General features: G+C 44.1%; 3 protein-coding genes across 7 annotated transcripts in view; 1 reads left to right on the forward strand and 2 right to left on the reverse strand.

The window, feature by feature from the left end:
• LOC135090098 (zinc finger protein 501-like) overlaps positions 1–22500 on the reverse strand; it is a 90250-nt gene that overhangs the window by 40298 nt on the left and 27452 nt on the right. The gene's annotated exons all lie outside the window — the stretch shown is intronic.
• Positions 1–22500, forward strand: part of LOC135090094 (irregular chiasm C-roughest protein-like) — a 53254-nt gene that overhangs the window by 26790 nt on the left and 3964 nt on the right. For 4 of the 5 annotated variants that reach the window (XM_063986419.1, XM_063986420.1, XM_063986418.1 and 1 more), the window contains exons 4-14: positions 1073–1221; positions 2305–2397; positions 5263–5529; positions 5823–6024; positions 6808–6935; positions 8755–8847; positions 13446–13611; positions 14413–14571; positions 16572–16616; positions 18933–19043; positions 21338–21580. In XM_063986419.1, the coding sequence (XP_063842489.1) occupies positions 1073–1221; positions 2305–2397; positions 5263–5529; positions 5823–6024; positions 6808–6935; positions 8755–8847; positions 13446–13611; positions 14413–14571; positions 16572–16616; positions 18933–19043; positions 21338–21580 (1656 nt within the window). The remainder of the gene's footprint in view (positions 1–1072; positions 1222–2304; positions 2398–5262; positions 5530–5822; positions 6025–6807; positions 6936–8754; positions 8848–13445; positions 13612–14412; positions 14572–16571; positions 16617–18932; positions 19044–21337; positions 21581–22500) is intronic. The other variant, XM_063986421.1, reaches the window with a different exon arrangement.
• LOC135090101 (uncharacterized) overlaps positions 1–22500 on the reverse strand; it is a 220518-nt gene that overhangs the window by 9487 nt on the left and 188531 nt on the right. The gene's annotated exons all lie outside the window — the stretch shown is intronic.

Consider the following 22500-nt stretch of genomic DNA (forward strand, 5'->3'; position numbering starts at 1 on the left):
AACATAGTTGTTTGTATGTAGATAATTCCAAGCCTCAGGGCGTAGAGGAACGAAGGGAAGGAGGGAGAGAGGGAGGAATGGAAGAGATGGGTTTTTAACAAGTGATGATTAGAGGGATGAAGGGAACGAAGGAAGGAGGGAGAGAAGGAGGAATGGAAAGGGTGTATTTTGGCAAGACTGGAGGAATGAAGGAATGGAAGGAAGGAGGGAACAGTGAATAAATGAAGGAAGGAGGGAGAGTGGTTTATTAATATTCTGATAAAAGTGACTAGATTACTTATTTATTTATTTATTCATTTATTATTATTAAATTTTTTTTTTTTTTTACATCTTACAATATACACTCATCTTCCTCTTACTCCTCTCCTTTACTTTCCTTTCCTCCTCCTTTTACCTTGCTCCTCACTCTTTTCCTCCTACTCCTCTCCATTTTTATTTTCCCTTCCTCTTCCTTTATCTTGTCCTCCCTCCTCCTCTTTTACTCATGTTAATATTTTGTTTTAATCAAATACATTATGCTCTTCTTCTTGCTCCTCATCTTCTTCCTTCCTTTTCTCAAATTTTTCTTGTTTTATCATTATCTTCGTTCTTTACATATTTTCTCCTTTTCCTCCTGGTATTTCCTCCTTCCCCCTCTTTTCTCATTTCCTTCACCTCCTTTCTTTTTCTTTTGCTTTATCTATCCTTCCTTTCCTCTTTTTCCTTTTTCTTTTTCTCATTTTTTTCCTCCCTTATTACTATTCCAAATCTGTTTTACCCACTTCCTCCTCGTCTCTCTCTTTTTTTTCTTTCCTCTTCCTCTTCCACGATCGATTTTATTCACCACCACTTCCCACTTTTCTTCTTTTTTCTTCCTTTCCTCCTCCTCCTCCTCCTCCTTCTCCTCCTCCTCCTCCTTTTCCTCCTCCTCTTCCTCCATCTGATAATCCACCTCCTCTTCCACTACTGTCACCACCACTCCCACATGTTCCTCCTCCTCCTCTTCCATCATCACCTATTCCTCCTCCCCCTACTCCTCCTCTTCCACCACCACCACCACCACCACCACCACTCACCAAACCTCCTCCACCAGGCGTGTACAACCTGCACATTCAGCCCGTGTTAGTGGAGGACGATGCCCGCTACCAGTGCCAGGTGGGCGGCGCGGAGGGGGAGCGCCACCTCAAAAGTGCCACCGCCACCCTCACTGTGCACTTCCCCCCCACAGACTCCCCCGACCAGGTGTGTGTGTGTGTGTGTGTGTGTGTGTGTGTGTGTGTGTGTGTGTGTGTGTGTGTGTGTGTGTGTGTGTGAAATACGTGATTTTCCTTAAGTTTGGGGTTGTCTATAGCAATAAATACCTTCCCATACACCTCCACCTTTACATACACTCACACAAAGGATTATAAAGGAATGCAAGCCGCACCAAACCCGCAGGTCCTTACTAGACTGCTTGATTCCTTTCCATTACATTAATCATCAGCATTAGAGAAAGGCCAGCCATCCACACGCCAGGCCAGCACAGTGGAAGGCTACTCACACACGCGCCAGCAGTCCACACGCTAATCTCCACTTGCTTCCTGCCTCAGCGCCCGCCGATCACTAATCCCTTGGTCGCGGCCACTGAACGCTATTCGCTATTCTGAGGCAGATGGTGGCGTGCATGGCGGGCAGAGGGGAGCGATGAGAGGACCTGGCGCAACCCTCGACCTGCTTGTGGTGTGGCCAGCAGCTTTAGACAATTTGTGTTCGCTCTTGCCTCTCACTCGCCACACATCCCGCTACTCTCTGCTCTCACAGGAAATCGGGTTCAGTGTTTCCTTTCTTTCACGTAAGAAGGGCACTGGTCAAGGGCTACAAATAAGAAAAGGCTCCATTGTGTGTCAGTTCACAAGGGAAGTGTCCAGAAGGATTATTCAAAATTGGACAGGAGTTCCTCTAAATGGTACACACACACACACACACACACACACACACACACACACACACACAACTCTCAGCACCTATACCTTTACCTCTCTGGCTGCTAATTACAATAATATACGGCGCTTTATCTGACAAACTAAGACCATTCTTATGTGAGGAAAATTAAACCTACAGACACTAAGATATTCAAACTTTTCACTGTATCCCTTTGTTCTCAGTTATGCCTTTTAAAACTTTACACTTGCCCCAGTCCACATAATTTAAGCAGTAAGCAAAGTGTGAATGATGTGTGTATGAGTGTATGGTAGACAGACAGACAGTAAATCAAGTCCGAGCCTAAGTCTTGATGTTACCTGCACGCTACTCAATGCACTCATAACTCAGGTGTGCTTCCAACAGGTATACCTGGACACTGGCTCGCCGATGGAGGCCACGTCTGGGTCACCTGTGCGGATTACCTGCGAGGCGGGACTGAGCGCACCTGCCTCAGAGGTAAGCTACTGAGGGGAAGGGAAGGGAAAGAGAGAGGGGACGCAGCGAGGGAAGACAGGGGAAGGAAAAGAGAACTGAAAAATAATAGGGAGAGAAAAGAAAGGAAAAAAAAAAGGTAGCGACAGGGCAAAGGGAAACAGGGGGAAAGAGGAACTGAAAAGAATAAGGAAAGAGGAAGAGAGTGTAAGGAGATATGGAAAGGGATACATGGGAAGGAAAAGGGAACTGAAAAAGAATAGGAAGGGAAGAGAAAGGGAGAGAGTGTAAAGAGACGGGGAGAGGAAAAAGAAGAGCTGAGAAAGAACAGAAAGAGGGAGAAGAGAAAAGGAGTGTAAAGAGATAGGGAGAGGGAAACAGGGGGAGGAAAAGGGGACTGAAAAAAGAAAAGAGAGTGTGAGGAGGTAAGGAAAGTGAAAATAACTGGAAGAAGAGAAAGTGAAAAACATGAGAGGAGGGAAAAAGAAGAAAAAGAAAAGGCGAACTGATTAAATAATATAGGCAAAGAGACAAGAGAACCGGAAAAGGACGAGAAGAGGAAACGGGAAAAAAAAAACGAGAAGGAATATGAGAAGAGAAAGTAGATGAAGAAAAAACTAAAATAAAAAGACAAAAAACTCGAGGGAGAAAACAAAAACCTGGAAAAAGAAAAGAGGAAGAAAAGGCGAGAGAAGGGAAGGAGGAAGATAAGAGGGGAACCGGGAGGAGGAGGAGGAGGAGGAGGAGGAGGAGGAGGAGGAGAAAAGAACAGATCAAAGCAGGCAAGAAGAAGTGGGCATCGGAAAGACTGCTGACCTAAAACGAAGTTACCTGTTTGGTAATAACGAGGTTACCTGCCTACAAGGGAAGGACGCGGACAAAAGTGGAGTGCTAGGAATTGGAAGCTGGAGACGAAGAGGAATTGAGGCCAGTGGAGGTGGAAGAGAGAAAGAGAAGTGGACGGTGGAGAGAACTTCGAGGAGAGCGAGAGAATAAGAAGTAATGAGAATGAATGGAAAAGAAAAAAAAAGGTGGATGAAAAAGGAAGATAAATGAAAGCATAAGAGGAATAGAAAATAAATGAAGGGAGGGGAGGAAGGGGAGGGGAAAGGAAGGGAAGAAAAGGAGAGTGAAAGGAAGGGAAGGAAAGAAACGCTCTGATCTCTCGCCATTATTTGCAAAGGCCACAGAGATGATTAGCGAGTTCTCAAGGGTAAATCTGTCCCTTAAACCAAAAGAAAATAAAAAAATACCCGGAAAAACATGTGCAACTTCAACTAAAGCCTTTTGAAAGTAGCGGAGGTGTGGCACAGAAGTGTTTGAGAATATGAGCCTTTAATGACCCGTGCCCAGACCCACAGCAGTAATAGCAGCTGAGGGCGCCGCCACACCGACTCTCGAAGCATTTCTGTCGAGTGTCCCAGAGTGTGGTCACGCGGGGCCTGTAGCATTCTGGGAGGCATGGCTATCAGCGGGGAACAAGCAAAACAAACACCGGAGGATCCAGGCGGCGCGGCGGTGCATTAGCTTTGTGTTTGCTGAAGAAAAGAAAGAAATTCAAAGAAAGCGCTTGTTGACCCTGGCATGATTGGCTTGGCGACGCAGGGAAGGCTTGGTGCGGAGGCTGGCAACATTTGGTTACGCTGGGTTTCGCCTTGATCTCTATTTTTTTCATGTAAGAGGGGACATTGGCCGAGGGCAACAAAAAGAACGAAAAAAAAAAAGCCCCACTAAGACGCCAGTCCCAAAAGAAAGGTCAATAGGGTCATTAAAATTGGAGGATAAGTGTCTTGAAACCTCGCTCTTGAAAGAATTCAAGTCATAGGAAGGAGGAAATACAAAAGCCGGTAGAGTTCCAGAACTTACCAGAAAAGGGATGAATGATTGAGAATACCGGTTAATTCTTGCATTAGAGATGTGGACAGAAAAGGGATGAGAGAAAGTAGGAAATCTTGTGCAGCGAGGCCGCGGGAGGGGAGACATGCAGTTAGCAAGATCAGAAGAACAATTAGCGTGAAAATAGCGGTATTTTATTTATTTATTTATTTTTTTCGGCGATTCCATGAAACTTTTCTTCTTGACCATTATGGCCAGAGACTAGTGGACAACTTTTCTTTTTCTTCTTCTTCTTCTTCTTCTTCTTCTTCTGGTCACAACTTGCCAACCACGCAAGAAAATAGCCGACCTGCTGTCAGCCGCGATTTTCACAAGAATTCCGTCGATTTTCCATGCAACGCAGCTGACTTTGAATCTCGGCACAAAATTCCCCAGCAAGCAGCTCCTGTGACCGCGCCTTAAATATGACCCCTCCCCTCCCGCCATTACGATCATCTCCAGGACTCCTGCTCTCAACGCTTGGCTCTCTTGTCAGGGCTGCTGCCGGCTTCTCTCTCTCTCTCTCTCTCTCTCTCTCTCTCTCTCTCTCTCTCTCTCTCTCTCTCTCTCTCTCTTATATCGATGATGCAGAATCAGTTTAATTATCACTTGAATCATGAAGAACACTTTAAAATGCCAATAATTTCCATAAGAACCTGCAAAAAATATTACTTGATTCATAAAAACGCCCTTGAAAACCCAAATAGCTTCCACAAGAATTTATTAAAACGATCACTAGAAGCATGAAAGCACCCTTGAAAACCCCCCAAAAAACTTCCTCTATAGCCTGTTAAAAGTCTGGAGTTACGAAAACACCCTTGAAAACCCGAGTACCTTCCATTCAAACTACCACTGGAACCCTTAAAAACCCCAATAACTTCCTCAACAACCTATTCAACTCACTAGAACCACCAAAACACTTACAAACCCCAATAACTTCTACAAGACCCAACTAAAATCGCAGTAATACACAGATGAACCCTTTAGGAACCCCACTTTACCGTCCATCCTCAGATCAAATGGTACATGAACGGCAAGGAGGGCGTGGACGGGGGCAAAGTCAACACCACCAAGACGCCGCAGCTCAACAGCATCCTGGTGGCGGTCAAGAGCCGTCTGGACCTCACGCCGGAGAAGAAGCATCACCAAGCCAACATCTCCTGCGAGGTGCGACACAAGGCCCTAGAGACGCCCATCGTGAGGAATGTGGTCATGTCCGTCAAGTATCCTCCCGAGCCCTCCATCACCGTGGACTCCGCTAAGATACAGGAGAAGGATGATGTGAGTACTGGTGGTGGTGGTGGTGGTGGTGATGGTGGGGATTTTTAAATGTGCTGTTTTTTTTTTTTTTAGGAGTGTTCTGGTTCTTGTTATTTTGTTGTTTGTCTCCTTTTGGCTTTTCTTTTTTTCTTCTCCTTTTCCTTCTTCTTCTTCCTCTTCCTCTATTTTTTCGTTTTTTCTTGGTCCTTGAAACCCACATACAGAACAGTCCTCCTCCTCCTCCTGTCTGTTTAACTCCTTCAGCGCCCTCGTCTCTTTGCCTCCTTCAGCACCTTTCCTTCTCCTTCCTGCAGGTAATGTTCAAATGCAAGGCTGAGGCCAACCCGCCCACGCTGCGCTACCGGTGGGAGGTGAACGGCGTGGCGGTGGTAGGAGATCACACGGCCCACTACCTCATGCCGCGCGTCGACCGCTCCTCCAACGGCGCGAAGGTGGCGTGCATTGCGGCCAACGACATCGGCACCAACAGGGCGGAGCATACCCTGAGCGTGCAGTGTGAGTGTGTGTGTGTGTGTGTGTGTGTGTGTGTGTGTGTGTGTGTGTGTGTGTGTGTGTGTGTGAAGAGGAAGAACGCAGAGAAGAGGAAGATTAATAAGAAGAAGATGAATAAGGATGAAGATGAGAAGGCCAACGAGAGAGAGAGAGAGAGAGAGAGAGAGAGAGAGAGAGAGAGAGAGAGAGAGAGTTAGCTGCCTGACTGACTGACCAGCTGGTGGACGCAATGGCTGGCTGATTGAATTACTGGCTTATCGGCTCCTTGATCGACGGTTTCACTGGCGGGCCAATGGTGGACTGACCGCCGATCTGGGTAGTGAATGCCGCCTGATGGAAGGCTTCTGTGGCAACACCCGAGACTCCACCGAAGCAGGGGAGGGAAGACAGGCTGGCTCGAGGTGTAATACAGATTTAAGAAGCGATATGAATGACAATAGATGCTGGTGTAACTTAACCTAACCTGACCTAAAGTAACGTAACCTAACCTAACATAACCTGACCTAACCTAACCCAACCTAAGCTAACCTGGCCTAACCTAACCTAACGTAACGTAACCTATCCTAACCTAACCCGACCTAACCTAAACTGACCTAACCTAACCTAATCTAACCTAACCTAACCTGACCTAACCTAACCTAACCTAACCTAAGCTAACCTGACCTTCCAAACATAACCTAACATAACCAAACCTAACACTTTTCCTTTCACTATCCTCATCCCAAAGTAACCCAACAACACTCTCTCTCCCTCCACCTCCAACTTACATTTTCTCTTCTCCCTCAGACGCGCCTCGCTTCAAGACGGAGCCCGAGGACCAAGACGCTGACAACGGCAAGAACCTCACTCTCACCTGCAACGTGGACGGCAACCCGCCCCCGGAGATTGTGTGGCTGCACGAGGAGGGGAAGAAGGTGAGGCGGGGGGAGGTGGAGGAGGGTGAGAGGGAGGTATGGAGGGAAAATGGATGGAAGAATGTAAGAATTAGGAGACTTAGGAATGAATGAAGTATGTAAGTGAGGTAAGAGGTGGAGAGATGAATGGAGGGAGTGAAGGAGGGAGTGATGAAGGGAGGGAAGAACGGAGAGAAGTAGGGAGGGAGGGAGAGATGGAGTACATAGATGAGGTTAGGAGTGGAGGAGGGAGGTAACAGCAAACAGGACAGCCCCGTAACTGTATCTTTGTTTTTTGTTTTGTTTTATCTCTCTCTCTTTTATTTCTCTACTATTGTATGTTACCTGGCCATCTGTGAAGCCATCCCGAACATTTTTTGCATCCAACTTCCCAATAAATTGTTAAACTGTTAAGAAGGGACGCAGGGAGCGAAAGAGGGAGCGATAAAGGTGTGAGAGAATGGAGAAAGGGATGGAGGAATGAAGGGAGAATGTATGTGAGGGAAGGCCGGAAGGGGAGGGAAGAAAGGAGGGATGGACGAGGAAACGAGGCACGGAGGGACGCAAGAATGGAGAAACAGAGGCTTAGGAGGGAAGAACCGGCCGACGAAGGGGAAAAAATTATAGAAGATTGGGAATATAAGGGAAGGGATGAGGAGAGGGACATGGAGAACAAGATATATAGAGAACGGAAGAGAATAAAATAGGAAAAAGGGAAGGCAGAGAAAGGAAGTGAAGTGAAGTGAAAGGAAGGAAGGGAAGGAGGAAAGGCAAAAAGAGGAAGTGAAGGAAAGGAAAGGAAGGGAAGGGAAGGGAAGGGAAGGGAAGGGAAGGGAAAGGATTGGAATAGAAGGGAAGGGAAGACAAGAAGTTAAAATACAACCTGCAAAAATACAGGTATTGAATAATTAGTAAATATAGGAGAAGAATAAAAAAACACAAACACAAAAAGAGCAAGAGGCGAACAGAAGAGGGAGATGCAGGATAAAACAAAATAAGTGGAGGAAAAATAAAGAACTGCACGAGGGGAAGGAGAACAAGGAAGTAATGAGTAATTAACACACCTGCAGGACTCACACACCACCTCGCCTCCACACCTGTTCTTCACCCTCCACATCTGTCCCCTTCATCAATTGTAGCTGCTCCTCTTAGCCCCTCACACCTGCCCACCTGATCATATACATTTCTTTTACTTTCCACACCTGTCCTCTTGATTACTTATTACCTGTCTCTTAACCCTTTACGTCTGTCTCCTTACACCTGTTAATTTTAGCCTCTCACACCTGTTCCACTGACTTGTTACCTGTTCCTTTAACCCTTTACATCCTTTGGCCATGTGCCTGTTCTCCTTAGACTCACACACCTGTGAGTTTCATTTTAGACTTAATAGTGTAATTATTCAGTCACACTAACTGCTATTCAGATCTTGGTAACTGCCTCCTCTCCTCCAGCGGCCTCAGCGGCCTCGCTTCATAAGACTTTCTACTTTCTCTCACCTCTATTCTGTACACCTCTCTAATGCAATCAATTATTCATCTCTTTTTCTAATAAATTCTGGAACTCCCTACCTGCTGTTGTATTTCCTCCTTCCTATGAATTTAACTCTTTCAAGAGGAAGGTTTCAAGACACTTATCCTGCAGTTTTTGATGATTCTGTTGACATTTCTATTAGGATTGGCACCTCTGTGAACCTTTGTTTTTTTCGCGGTCTTTGTTGCCCTCAGCCTTACATAAAAAAAAAAAGTCTCATTAAAATCACTATGTCTGCTGGGGTTCGTTCTCCCTTACTTTTCTTCGCGTCCCTAATGTGTTTCTGACCTGACCTTCCTCTCTCCCACAGGTCATCAACTTGGGCTCCAGGATGACCTTCACCGTCACTTCCGAGACAGTGGGCACCTACCACTGCCGCGCTGCCGTCACTGGCTTCCCGGAGGTGAGAGGATGGCCTGGCCTCACCTTAGTTATAGCCACTATGCATTTTCTTTATTTGCTTTTTCTCGATAGTACGGTAGGGAAGTAAAAATATTGAAATGAAACGGGCGAGGATAAAAGATGGGGGTAAAATTTGAAATGAAAAGGGGTGAAGGTAAAAATGTGCGAGAAAATTTTGGAATGGAAAAGGGGTACGAAAAAAGGGTGAAAAACGTGAGAAGTGGGGAAAAATTGGCCTCATATCATATATTCACGTAGGTAAAAATGTTAAAATTCATTAATGTGAGAGGTAAACGTGACCTGTTGCCTGTTCCCGGTGTAGGCGGCGGGGAAACAGGAAACAGGGGAAAGGATGAAGAATGTTTGTTCGTGAATCGGGAAGAAAGCGAAGTGACGGAAGACGGAAGCACGAAAGATGTCACAGAATCACATGACAAAAAAAAAAAAAAAAAAAAAAAAGAAAAAGAAAAGTATATTAAGAAAAAAAAAGTTTGTTGGCGAATCAGAAAGCAAGAAAACGGAATAAGACAAAAATAATTAAGAAAGTTACCAAAATTAAAAGTAAAAAAACAAAACAAAACAAAACAACAAAACAACGTGTTCTGAGACGAAGAATAAAAAAGAAAGCGTCATCATTGGCGAGGCAGAGACAGAAGACGCAATGAAACACGTAAGGAATTGAGGTTACGGAATTACAACAACAAAAAAAAAAAAAAAAATGCCACGTGTGTTGTGATTATTGATGAGAATGGCGAGTGTGGTCATGTGTTGCTGGGGGAGTGTTGCGAGGCCCGTGGTGAGGCGATCAAGCAGGGAGGACACCGGGTACTCAGTCTGCAGCGCTCACACTCACTCAGGGACACACTCAGGGATGCACGCAGGGACACTCACCCCAAGGAAACACACTCAAGGAAACGCATTCAGGAACACAATCAAGGGAAAAGGGAAAATAAGAAGTGTAGGGAAGATCTGTGAGGAAGAGGAGGCTGAGGAGGAGGAAGAGTAGCTGAAGTGAGGAATGTAGGTGAGTGTGGAATGTTTCTGGAGGAGGAGAAGGAGGAGGAAGAGGAAGAGGTGTGGTGGTGGTTAGTGGTGGGGAAACACTCAAGAGACACTCATCCTAACGAAACATATCCAAGGACACACAATTAGATACATCCACACACACACACACACACACACACACACACACACACCAACGGACACACATCCAGACACACCCAGACACACGCAGCCCGGAAGGCACTCAAAAGAAACACCCAGCACACCAAAGGACACACACCTAAAGGAAAACACCCAAGGAAACATGCTAAAGGGGACACATAAAAAGACACACACCAAGAAAAATACAGAAAAAAACAAAAAAACAAAGGAAACACACACACACACACACACACACACACACACACACACACACACTAAGGAGTCCAAGCACACTCCACCCACCTCGGTCCTCCCCCGGTGTTTACTATCTAAAAGTGTCGTGAGATAAACTGCACGGGTGTAAATGCCGCAAGAAAAAAAATGTATCGCGAGAAAATATTACAGCGAGTTAGCGAGTTGGTGTGCTACTGTGTGAACGTGTCAAGACGTGTCGGGAGAGCACAACAAGATGGCGACCTGCCCAGCCCGTCGCGGCCCCGTCCCCAACACGTCCCCCGGGGCAGCGACCTCCAGGTGCGGGGTGACCTCTTTCCTGTTTGATCCCTTGACATTTTATTTTTTTTTTTTTCCCCCACTAATGCGTCACGTGAATGACGAATGATATAATCTGGTGTAATGGAATCATCGGCAACTTTTGACATTAGAGATATGTTTTTAGTATTGCCAGTCTCCTAAAATTAAGTTATAAGCTGCCAATGGAAAGGGAATGAGGAAAGAAAATGGAAAAAGTAAATTAATATAATCAAACGTAATTAAGTTATCTGTAAATTTTAATGTTTAATAATTTACTTCTAAGTGATTTTCCAAAATTAATGAAGTTACAAGCTACGAATGGCGAAGGAAGTGGAGAAGAGGAAACAGAAATAGTAAGGAAATAAAGGAATCCAATGAGACCAAGCAGCGTCATGGAATTATCTGACAGTTTCGTTATTCAGTAATCAGTTTTTAACGTAGTCATCTTCCAAAATTCAATCAACAAAAAAATTAAGTTATAGTTTTTTTTCTTTTTATTGTGAGCTACGAATGGGAAGGGAAATAACAGAGAGGAGAAAGAAAAGAAAGAAATATACACCTACAACATGACACAATAATCTCTACGTTTTCAAGTTTAGTTATTCACTTTTAGCACAAGTATGTAAATATACCAAAACTGTCTTATACTCCTCAATCATAAAGTTAATGGAGTAATAAATATTTCATTCTTTCACGTGGGAAGTCAAATACCTTTTACCCTCTTTGAAAATCTATTCTATATTCGTTCTTTTACAAGCTTCGGGAAGGGAAAGAAGTGAAGTGAAGTGAAGGGAAGGGAAAGGAAGTGAAGTGAAGGGAAAGCAAGGCCACGGAAGGGAAGGAAGAGAATGGAGGGAAGGGAACGATGCACAGAACAGACAATTAACTTTTGCTTTTCTCCACCGTTTGTTTTGTATCCTGACCAGTCCCTCTCTCAAACTGAAAAAAGCGAAGGAAAGAAAAATAAAACATTCCCTCCATGACAAAGAAAAGTTCAAATATAATCCATTCAGCGGAGGACAAAAAGTGTAAAAAATTGAAAGAGAAGAGAAAAAGGTAAAAAAAAATAATATATATATACGTAGGAAGAATGGGTTCACCTGTGGCCTTCTAGTGACTCCAGGTATAATGAGGGCCACTACCCACCTATCCACCTGTCTGTCTGTCTGTCTGTTTGTCTGTCCTTCTGTCCGTCCTTCCGTCTGCCCTTTCGCCCTCCACGCATCACTCGCCTTTTACCTTCAGGCTAATATTTCTGATTTTGCCTCGTGATGTTTTTTTTCCCCTCTTCCAGCGTGCAAAATTCACACCAACCCACGGTGCTTCTTTTGTGTGTGTTTGTGGTTCTCACTAAGCCTGTCTTTCTATTTGTGGCTTTCTCTGTTTATCTGTGTGTCTGTCTACCTATTTGTAGGTTTCCCTCTGCTGTCTGTTTGTATCTGACTGTCTGTCTGTCTGTCTCTCTGGCTCTGTCTGTTTATCTGTCTGTTTGTGGCTTTCTCTCTGTCTTTTTGTGGTTGTCTGTATTCAGTCAGCCAATCTCTCTCTCTCTCTCTCTCTCTCTCTCTCTCTCTCTCTCTCTCTCTCGTTGCCGTGGGAGACTAAGAGCCAGCAAAGCAATGTTGCCAATGACCGTTATTCATAGCCAATACTGTATTCCTCTGTATGTGTGTGTGTGTGTGTGTGTGTGTGTGTGTGTGTGTGTGTGTGTGTGTGTGTGTGTGTGTGTGTGTGTGTGCACCTTACCACACACACACACACACACACACACACACCTTACTCCATTAGTCACCATTCCCCCACTGCCATCAATAACACACCCCCTTCTGAAGTATGTAACACGCCCACACTCGCCCCCTTACGCCCACACCTCGCTCATTTTTAACTCTCCTTATGTCACTCACCCTCACGCCCTCTCCTGCCTCGCCTCTGCCACTTCTGCGCTCCCTCAGTGACCTGGCCTGACCCGTATTGACTGCTGCTGGCGTCTCCATTTGACCTCGCTCTGAAACTATTATCACGCGTCCTGACCTTTACTCTCCTCACCGCCTGCTTCTGTTATTCCCACGTCGTTGACCTGCTTTGACCTCTCTGCTGATTGCCTTTAACGTAATTTGATAGACTCTCTTTCTCTCTGTCTCTCTCTACTAATTACTTTTTATTCATTTATTACTTCAACTTTTTTTTTTCTGTCACTCGCTTTGACTTCTAACGTTTCTTGTTTTCTACGTGTTTCATAGAATTCAAGGTTATTCAGACTCTTCATTGTTCGTTATATATTCATGCAGCTTCTATCCCGCTTTGGCTTTCATCTTTGAATATTTGTTGCCCCCGATGTATTTCAGTCTTTCCCATACAGTTCTGATGAATCTGAATTATGTCTTGGATTCTAAAAGTTAATTGGTTCGAGTTTTGTTCCTGTCTGGCTTTAAACTGTAAATTTTAAGCGTTCCAGTCGTAATTTCATCTCTCTAAAAGACGTGTTGTATATTGTGGTTATTTTTTGACTATTAATCGGCTAACGCTGAGAGTTCTTCCGCTTTTATTCTCTCATGGCCATGACTTTACTTCTTCCTTGCCTCCTTCAGTATCAATTAATATTTCTGATTGCCGTGACTTATTTCCCAAACGTCCCCAGTCTATTTTCTCATCTTCCCTGGCTTCTTATCGTCACAAATTCCACTTTTTCCACTTCTAACACATCTTATCCCTCTCTTTGCTGGCTTCTCTCTTTACAAATTCCACTTTTTTCCACTTTTAACACATCTCATCCCTATCTTCTCTGGGTTGTTATCTTCACAAATTCCACTTTTTTTTCCATTTTCAGCACACATATCACCCTTATCCTCCCTGGCTTATCTTCACAAATTTCACTTTTTTTCCACTTTTAATACATCTCATCCCCTTATGTGCCTTCTGCAGGAGTCCCGGTCTATGCGGGTGTACATGCGCGGCGCCCCAATGGTTGTGGACACGGCTGAGCAGTTCGGGATGGAAGGGGACGACGTGAAGGTGGAGTGCGTGGTGGAGGGGATGCCGCGCCCTGACAGAGTGGAGTGGGCAAAGGGACGCCGCCCTCTGGATACGAGTAAGTGGAAGGGGATGATTGGAGGAGGAAAAGGGGGAGGGTGGGGGGAAGTAGGTGGAGGGATTGATGGAGAGAGAGGGAAGGAGTGGGGGAGGAAAAGGCGGAGAGAGAGAGAGAGAGAGAGAGAGAGAGAGAGAGAGAGAGAGAGAGAGAGAGAGAGAGAGAGAGAGAGAGAGAGAGAGAGAGAGAGAGAGAGAGAGAGTAATAAAGTAGATGGAAAGCAGTTGAAAAGAGGAAAGGAGAAAGAGAGAGAGAAAAAAAAAGAAGGGGTGGAGAGTGGATGGGAGTGTATTAGGATAAATGGGAGAGGGAGAGAAGAGGGAGGGAGAGAAAATGGTAGGGAAAAAGAACGTATTAGTAGGAGAGTAAGGGAGCAAAGGGATTTCACGGTGGAGAGAATAGAGAAAGAACAGATGGAAGAAAGGAAGATGAGCTGGATGTGAGGAGGAGGAAGAAAAGGAGAAATTGGGAGAGGAAGAGGAGAAAAAAGAGAAACTGGGAGAGGAGGAGGAAGAAAAAAGAGAAACTGGGAGAGGAAGAGGAAGAGGAAAAACTGGGAGAGAAGGAAAAGGAGAAAATTAATGAAACTGAGAAAACACACACACACACACACACACACACACACACACACACACACACACACACAATAGAATACGTAATAAGGGACGAATAGATAAAAACAACAATAAAATAAGTAACAGAAAAGAGGAAACTACATCAACATAATTCTTTAAACCCTGTAACTCAAAAGAATCTTCTCCTCTCCCTTATACACACTCCCCTCCCTCCCTCCCGCCACAGACTCCTCCCGCTACACAGCCCTGACGGAGGCGGTGCGCGGCGGCCTGAAGGCGACGCTGGTGGTGAGGGACGCGGAGGAGGCAGACTTCGGGGAGTACAACTGCACGGCGAGGAACAAGTACGGGACTCACACTGGCGTCATCTTCCTCAAGCGACAACGTGAGTGCCTGTGTGTGTGTGTGTGTGTGTGTGTGTGTGTGTGTGTGTGTGTGTGTGTGTGTGTGTGTGTGTGTGTGTGTGTGTTTCTCACTCATTCCCATCAATTCATACATTACACATCATTAATCATAAGATATGTATGTATAATATAATTATTTATTTATTTATTTATTTATTTATTTTCTTACTTATTACCATTAGAGATTCGAACCCCATGGTCTTCATTTGATCAAACTACTATTTTAGCACCGAGCCACCTTGACGCAAGTGAACCTCCTTAATTAAGAGATTCAAACACATACACTATATTTACCAGACCAGCAATTCGCCACTGAGCCACCGCGGTATTAGCCTCCTCCTAGCCTCACCTTCATACCTTTGTGTGTGTGTGTGTGTGTGTGTGTGTGTGTGTGTGTGTGTGTGTGTGTTCTCCTTTCCCGTCTCTCGCGTCCTGGGAATCACAAACATCCAGCCAATGCCTCCCGCGCGGCCTGAATCAAGTCGAGGCATCACCCACCAAGGCTCCCTCACATAAAAATAACGCTAAAGAAAACGACCCGCATGAAACTTCCACTCACTGCCAATTGATAATAATGGTGGTGGAATCTGCCTTTGTGTTGCCGCCCACCTGCCGGTATTCGTGGCCTCTTACTGTCGGTTCTCAATACCTGCACTGATCTGGAGTAAATGCACTAGTCAGGACGCAGAGTGAGGCGGACTAGAACAAAAAATAACACTGGATTGAAAAGCGATGTTCAAGTTATACACTGCAAAGGCAATAAAGTGAAGAGAGTGAGTAGAAAGAAAGGTTAATGAAAGGATAACAAGGGAGGCAACGGATATTAAGCTTTTTCTGTCTCCGTCTCTCTCTCTCTCTCGTAAAGGAACATCATTAGCGCATCACCACCATCATCACCATCACCACCACTATCACCATCACCCCTCCCAGCTTCACTCCTCCAGCATTTCATTCTCTCAACTAACTAACCAACTCACAAGGTAAATAGCTCATTTCTAAAACGTATGTATTTGTTTTGCATGAGTAAAAAAATAAATATTGCATTAATGTTTGAGTAGCTTTGATTAATTACTGAGAACGAATAATTTAAACACAGCATTTCAAAAGAGGAGGAGGAGGAGGAGGAGGAGGAGGAGGAGGAGGAGGAGGAGGAGGAGGTGGTGGGGAATACCAGGAGAAGAAAGAGGAGGAGGATAAAGCAAACGAGAAAGAATGAGATAGATAAATTTCACAAACATAAGAGATAGCACAGAAGATAAAGAAGAGGAGAGAAAAGCAATAAAAAGGAGAAATAGGAAGAGGTGAAGAGCTCAAGTGAAGCATGAGAGGATGGAAGGGGAGAGCAGAGAAAAGGAAGGAAGGAAGGAAGGAAGGAAGGGAGGGAGAGCGAGTGAGGAAAGAATGCCAGTAGAGAGAGAGAGAGAGAGAGAGAGAGAGGAGAGAGAGAGAGAGAGAGAGAGAGAGAGAGGAGAGAGAGAGAGAGAGAGAGAGAGAGAGAGAAGAGGGAAGGGGAATAAAGGAGAGGAAAGGTGAGAGAAGAATAAACACGTGTAACAAGAATAAATATAAAAATGTTGAGAGAGAGAGAGAGAGAGAGAGAGAGAGAGAGAGAGAGAGAGAGAGAGAGAGAGAGAGAGAGAGAGAGAGAGAGAGAGGAATGGCCGGTAAAGAGACGACGATGAGAAGGAAGTGAACATAAATGAAAGGAAGGAAGATAAATACTGATAAGAAAGAAGCAGGATTTTACACTCTCTCTCTCTCTCTCTCTCTCTCTCTCTCTCTCTCTCTCTCTCTCTCTCTGCTGTGGTAAATAATAACCACGACTGATTATATATGTGTGTGACTCGCTTTTGTATTTTGCTACCAATATATTTTCATTCTAACTCACACTGACCTATTGTCCGCACCTACACACACACACACACACACACACACACAATCAAACAGGCCTCCTCTCACATTTTTTCTTTCTCTCACTTAGTTTGCTATATGGACAAGGAACTGGCTATTAAAATTGCCTTCAGAGGTTGGTGTTTAGTAGTAGTAGTAGTAGTAGTATAGTAGTAGTAGTAGTAGTAGTAGTAGTAATATATTATTCTCCCATGAACAATCTTTTCATCTTTGTCGTCTATCAGTTTTCTAAGTTAGCATGAATTAGTAATTTTGCCTAAGATTTAAGATAAGTTTCGGATATTTTTTTTTTATTATTCTCCTAGATATATTTTCAAATTTTTCCTTACTTTTGCACATCCACTCTATGTCCTTTGTCCCGCGTCCTTTTCATCGAAGCACATTTTCTATGTTCTACACGAGGAAGAACTTTTGAATTTTCCATAACTTTGTTTAAGTCATCGGCAGGAGAACCTCTTTTCCATAACCTTTATGGGGCGTTTTCCTCGTACCCTTTACCCTTTTACCCATCTTCTTTCCTCTTTCCTCTTTCCATTTTCTGCAACAGAATGAACTTTTGCATTTTTCTATAAACTTGCTTACGCTTTCGTCCAGACCCGACATTTCCATTCCCTTCACGCCGTCCTTTGTAATACACTAACATCATCTGTGCCCTCGTTACTGTGGCTACGCCTTGAACACCCCCGCCCTTAACGCCCCTCCGTATTTTTCCCACTTTTCTTGAGAGATGAGAATGCTATTACATTACATACTGAAACCTTGTCTGTCCCTTCGTCAGTATTGCCACGCCCTGAATCTTCCTGTGCAGCCTTCCCCTTGATTACACAGGGCAGCTGATCCTCGCTGGTCTTCCCACAGTGTTGTCTTTACCTTTGCTTCACCTGGTCTTCTCCCCTTAAGCCTCTGAACCCAATCAGTGGCATGGGATCTCTAATTAATTTGTTTTATTATTAAATTTATGTTGATATTTATTTGGTTCATCCAGGGTTAAAAATCAAATCGTTTCTCATTCACTATAAATATATCCGTAATTGTTAACAAATGATGGATTTGATTTGATTTAGCTGAAGATGGTTTGTGGCACTGAATGGATTAGGCAGTCCCTTCATCTCTTACTCGGCCCATTTTAATCCCATTTCTTCCCCCTGCATTTAGATATTTCATTATTCTGCCCAGGTACTGCTCACCCCCTTCTTTTAATAAGTCCATACCTATTTGCTCTCTTTTGTATCTTCTTCGATTGAGTTGTAACTTAAATTGTTTCTCTTAGCAAGTCATTACAATCTATTCCCTGTCTGTCCTCAGTTACTTTTAGTTATATCATTCCTCCGCCTTCCTATTGATCATTCCTTCTCTTGATAGAAAATCCACTCTTCTGTATTTTTTCGATACATTTATATCTTAGTCTGTTCATGTTTCCAGGTCATAACTAAGTCAAGGTTCTATCTATCCACAGTCACATTTAGATAGATCGCTCTTCTGCCGGCAAACTCCTCATCCCTTCTTCATTACGCCCACACCACTCCACTTATCTCCTGTATCCTCTTCCACACAACTGTAAGCCCGTATTCTCAAACGTTTTGGTATCTCATCAGGCTGTTTTCAAAGGCCACAAAGATGTTGACTCTCATCACTATCTCCCCTTTATGGATGACACAGAATCCTTGCTAAACCATCGCAGGAACCATGAAAACACTCTTGAAAATTCTGATAACTTCCAACAAAGGCTGTCAGAAGCAGTGCAGATAAGAAGGCGGAAACAAGTTTGAGAATATGAACTTAAGCCTTTTCCTGTAAGTCAAAATTTCCTCCATCTCTCTCTCTTTAGTAAGTCAGAATTTTTTTTTTCTCTCTCTCTCTCTCTCTCCTCTCTCTCTCTCTCTCTCTCTCTCTCTCTCTCTCTCTCTCTCTCTCTCTCTCTCTCTCTCTCTCTCTCTCTCTAGTAAGTTGAAATTTTCTCTATCTCTATCTTTAATAATTCACAACTCCCTCTATCTCTCTTTCTCCTTCGTAAGTCAAAACTCTATCTCTCGCAAGTCAAAATTCCCCCTCTCTCTCTCTCTCTCTCTCTCTCTCTCTCTCTCTCGTCTCTCTCTCTCTCTCTCTCTCTCTCTCTCTCTCTCTCTCTCTCTTTAGTCTGTAAGTCAAATTTTTTTTCCATCTCTCTCTTTAGTAAGTCATAACTCCCTCGATCCCTCTCTCTCTCTCACTCTTTAGTAAGTCAAAACTCCTTCTCTCTCTCTTTCTCTCTCGCAAGTCAAAACCCTCCATTTCTCTCTTCACTAAATTAAGACTCCATCTCTATCTCCCTACCCCTCTATCTCTCTTTAATCTCAAAGTTAAAACTCCATCCCTCTCTTTACTCTACGCCACACCTTCCCCTTTCCTTCCATCCCTGGCAAGCCTCTGAGCACTCCTTCCTTTACCACAGAGAGCCTCCCGCTGGTAACGACGCTCGTGGCCATCATCGGAGGCATCGTGTTCCTGGTGGTGGTGGTGGTGGTGATCGTGCTGTTCAAGAAGAAAGGCCGCACGTACAAAGGTAAGCAAGGATGGCAGCAAAGCGAGGGATAGAAAGAGAGAGAGAGAGAGGGAGAGGGCTGATCGTAAGACAAGGTACTTAGAGGGAAACACAGAGATAGACAGATGGGCAGACATGCTGTGAGTGAGGGGAAGACTAGAGAAGACTGAGGAAGGGGAGTTACTGAAGGGGAATAATGAAGAAAGGGGAGAGAAGACAGGGAACGAAAGTGGGAGAGAAGTAAGTGAGAAATGAAACGAGGAATATGGACGGAAAGAAATGGTAAGGAGGTTGAGAATGAGAGGAAAATTTTGGTGAGTGGGAAGTAAAGGAGGAAGAGGACTGGAGATAAATAAAGGAAATGGGGAAAGTGAGGAATGGAAAAAAAAATGTGGAGGGGAAGGAGAGGGGAATAAAACGAAGGAGAAAAAAACAGGGTAAAGTGGTACGGAAGAAAAAGAGAATGAATAGAAGAATGAGGGAAAAGATTGAGGGAAAAGGAGGAGGATGGGAAGATGTAATAAATGAGGAAAGAGAAAGAGAATGCGTAGAAGGGAAAATGAGAAGGAATATGGATACGATATATAGATAAGTAAAAAAAAAAAAAGAAAAGAATGAGGAAAAATAGAAATACAGAGGAGTATAAGGAGAATAAAAGGAGACATAAGAAGCAAGAAATAAGGATAAAGGTAAACAGGCAGATAAAAAAAAAACAACAAAACAAACAAAGTAAAAGAAAATGAGAAGAAAATTGGAAAGAAAGTAAGCATAAAAAGAGAAGGATAGGTAAGGAAGGAGGAGAAATATGCATGAAAATAAAGGGAGAGATGAGAAAGAAGAAAAAAATAAGGATGAAAATAAAAGGAGAGATGACAAGGAAGAAACACACTTACAGATAAAAAAAAAAGAACAGAAAACGAGTAGAAAAAAAATAGGAGAAATGAGGGACATAAGGAGAGGAGAATGACAGGTAAGGAAGGAAGGAAGAAAGGAGGAATATGGATGAGAGAGCGACGCACAGATAGGTCAGAATGGTGATGGGCGATAAGCTTTAAGCAACACCAGCCAGCTTTACCGCACGCTATCTGGCCGCCTTTCTCTGCCCTTCTTTATGATCCAAGCCTTGTGTTCCGTTTGCGCTCCCCTCGCTTACCTCGCTTACCACTACAAAATATGAACTCTACTGGGACCTTTCAGCTCTATTGGTACTGGCTATTGTTGGTCTTTCTACTACTACTTCTACTACTACTACTACTACTACTACTACTACTACTACTACTACTACTACTACTACTACTACTACTTTATTTCGAGTCTTCTCTACTATCCTACATCTTTTACTCTAACTAAATACTGTTACTTATCACAAACAGCCTTGTAAGTGGCAGCAGATCAGTTCCCCTTCCTCTAACTACTTCGGCCTTTATTATCGATGTTTCTCTTTTTCCTCCTTTACCTCCTCGTCTTCTTCCTGTTCCTGTTTCTCCTCCTCTCACTACTACTACTACTACTACTTATACTAACAAAAAACTCCAGTAGTTTCCGATCTTTACTTACTCCATTACAAGCAGCTTCCAAACTTATCCGATCACCAAAAGAGTCAATCGTCACAAATTGAATAAGATGTAATAAGGCTGAATGAGTCGTTAGATGATTTAGAGCCTCTTGGTAGCGAAAAGTGCCATTATGAATTTTGCAACCTCTAGTGACATCCGGAGCATAGTGAAGTCGATGGTATGGTAGTTATTAGATAAAATACCATCACTTTTTTTTATGTACATGTGTATTTGTAGTGTTATTATTATTATTATTTTTTTTTTTTAGTGATATGTATATTTATGGGTTTTAGAAAGGTCTTTAAAATACGGCACGAGATGAAAGTGACTTTTTAGACCAAAAAAACTGTGCACTTCTATGTTTAAAAAAAATAAATTCCTCTCATTACCGCCACTCCATCTCATCACCACCACCACCACCACCACCAGTACCTCACTTTGTACTTCTTCTCATCCCTGATCTGTCCACCTCTCCAAAGCAAGCAGTAACCAGCGCTCTCTATCATTTATTCCCTCTTCTGGTAAACTAACTCCCTGCCTGCTTCTTCACCACCACCACCACCACCACCACCACCTCACTTTCTACTTTTTTCTCACCGTAATCTGTCCACCTCTCCAAAGACAAGCGGTATCCAATACTCTCAATCATTCATTCCCTCTTCTGGTAATCTAACTCCCTGCTTACTTCTGCACCACCACCACCACCACCACCACCACCACCACCACCACCACCTCACCACCTCACCACTGCCCCCACAGACCCCGGCCTGGAGAAGAACAGCATGCGCTCCTCAGACCTCTCCTCCACCCACGACTCAGTGCTGAAGGTGGAGACGCGCACGGCAACAGGCAGCGACCTCTCCCCCTCCGAGGAAGAGGATTACAGCTCGCACGATGACTGGGATGAGCGGCGACGGGTGCGGTGTGAGACGCCCTCCGCTGCCCAGAGACCCGCTGCGCTACTCCGCCGTGGATTACTCCGATACTGTCTTCCCGCTAAAGGTGAGTGTGGGAGTGGCGCAGGGAGGGAGGAGGAGGGAAATAATACGAGAAAGTAAGGTAAGGAAGGTAGTGAGGAAAGGAGGGAGTGATGCAGGGAGGGAAGAGAGGAGGAAAAAATAGGTGAGGGGAAATAGTGAGGAAAAGAGGTGAGGGAGGGAAAGTAAAGGAATAAAAAAAAAAGCGACTAGAAATGGAAGACGGGAGGTTAGAGGCAGTGAGAAGAGGAGGGAGAAATGGAAGGAAAGGAGTCAGAGAAAGTTAAGGAAGAAAGAATTGAAAATGGAAGAGGGAAGGATATAAAGAGTGAGAAAGAGAGGGATAGATGTACAGAGGGAAAGTAAGATAAGAAAGGGAACCAGGGATTGGAAGAGGAAGAGGGAGGGAGTGAGGGGCTGTATAAAGGGGAGGGATGGAAGGAAAGAATGATAAAAAAAGGAAGGAAAAGGGGGATTTGAAGAGGAAGAAGGAGGGAGGAAGCGGAGTGATGCTGGGAGGAAAGAATGTGAGGTAAAGAAGAAAAGAAGAGAATGAAAATGGAAGAGGTAGGGATAGAGGAAGGATTTTAGGTAAGACACGTAGGGAAGGAGAAAGTACTCGTAAGACATAAAGGGAAGAAGAGACAGGAAGAGGAATGTGGGAGGGAGGGAAGGAGGGAGGGATAAAGGAAGGAATGGAAGGAGCCAGGAAGGAAGATAGGGAAGGAAGAAAGAAGTGAGTATGGGAGAGTGAGAGGAACGGAAAAAGAAATGAAGGGAGTTGTGTGTGTGTGTGTGTGTGTGTGTGTGTGTAAGGAAATCAACTGATGCTTATGAGAGTGAATAAATGAATGAGCGATGGAGTGAGATATAAATGAGAGGAGAACAATGTACATATAGCGCGTGGGTGAGATACTATATAAAATATGTAAAAAAAAAAAAAAA

This window comes from Scylla paramamosain, chromosome 34 (genome assembly GCF_035594125.1).
Source record: "Scylla paramamosain isolate STU-SP2022 chromosome 34, ASM3559412v1, whole genome shotgun sequence".
NCBI classification, from domain to species: Eukaryota; Metazoa; Arthropoda; class Malacostraca; order Decapoda; family Portunidae; genus Scylla; species Scylla paramamosain.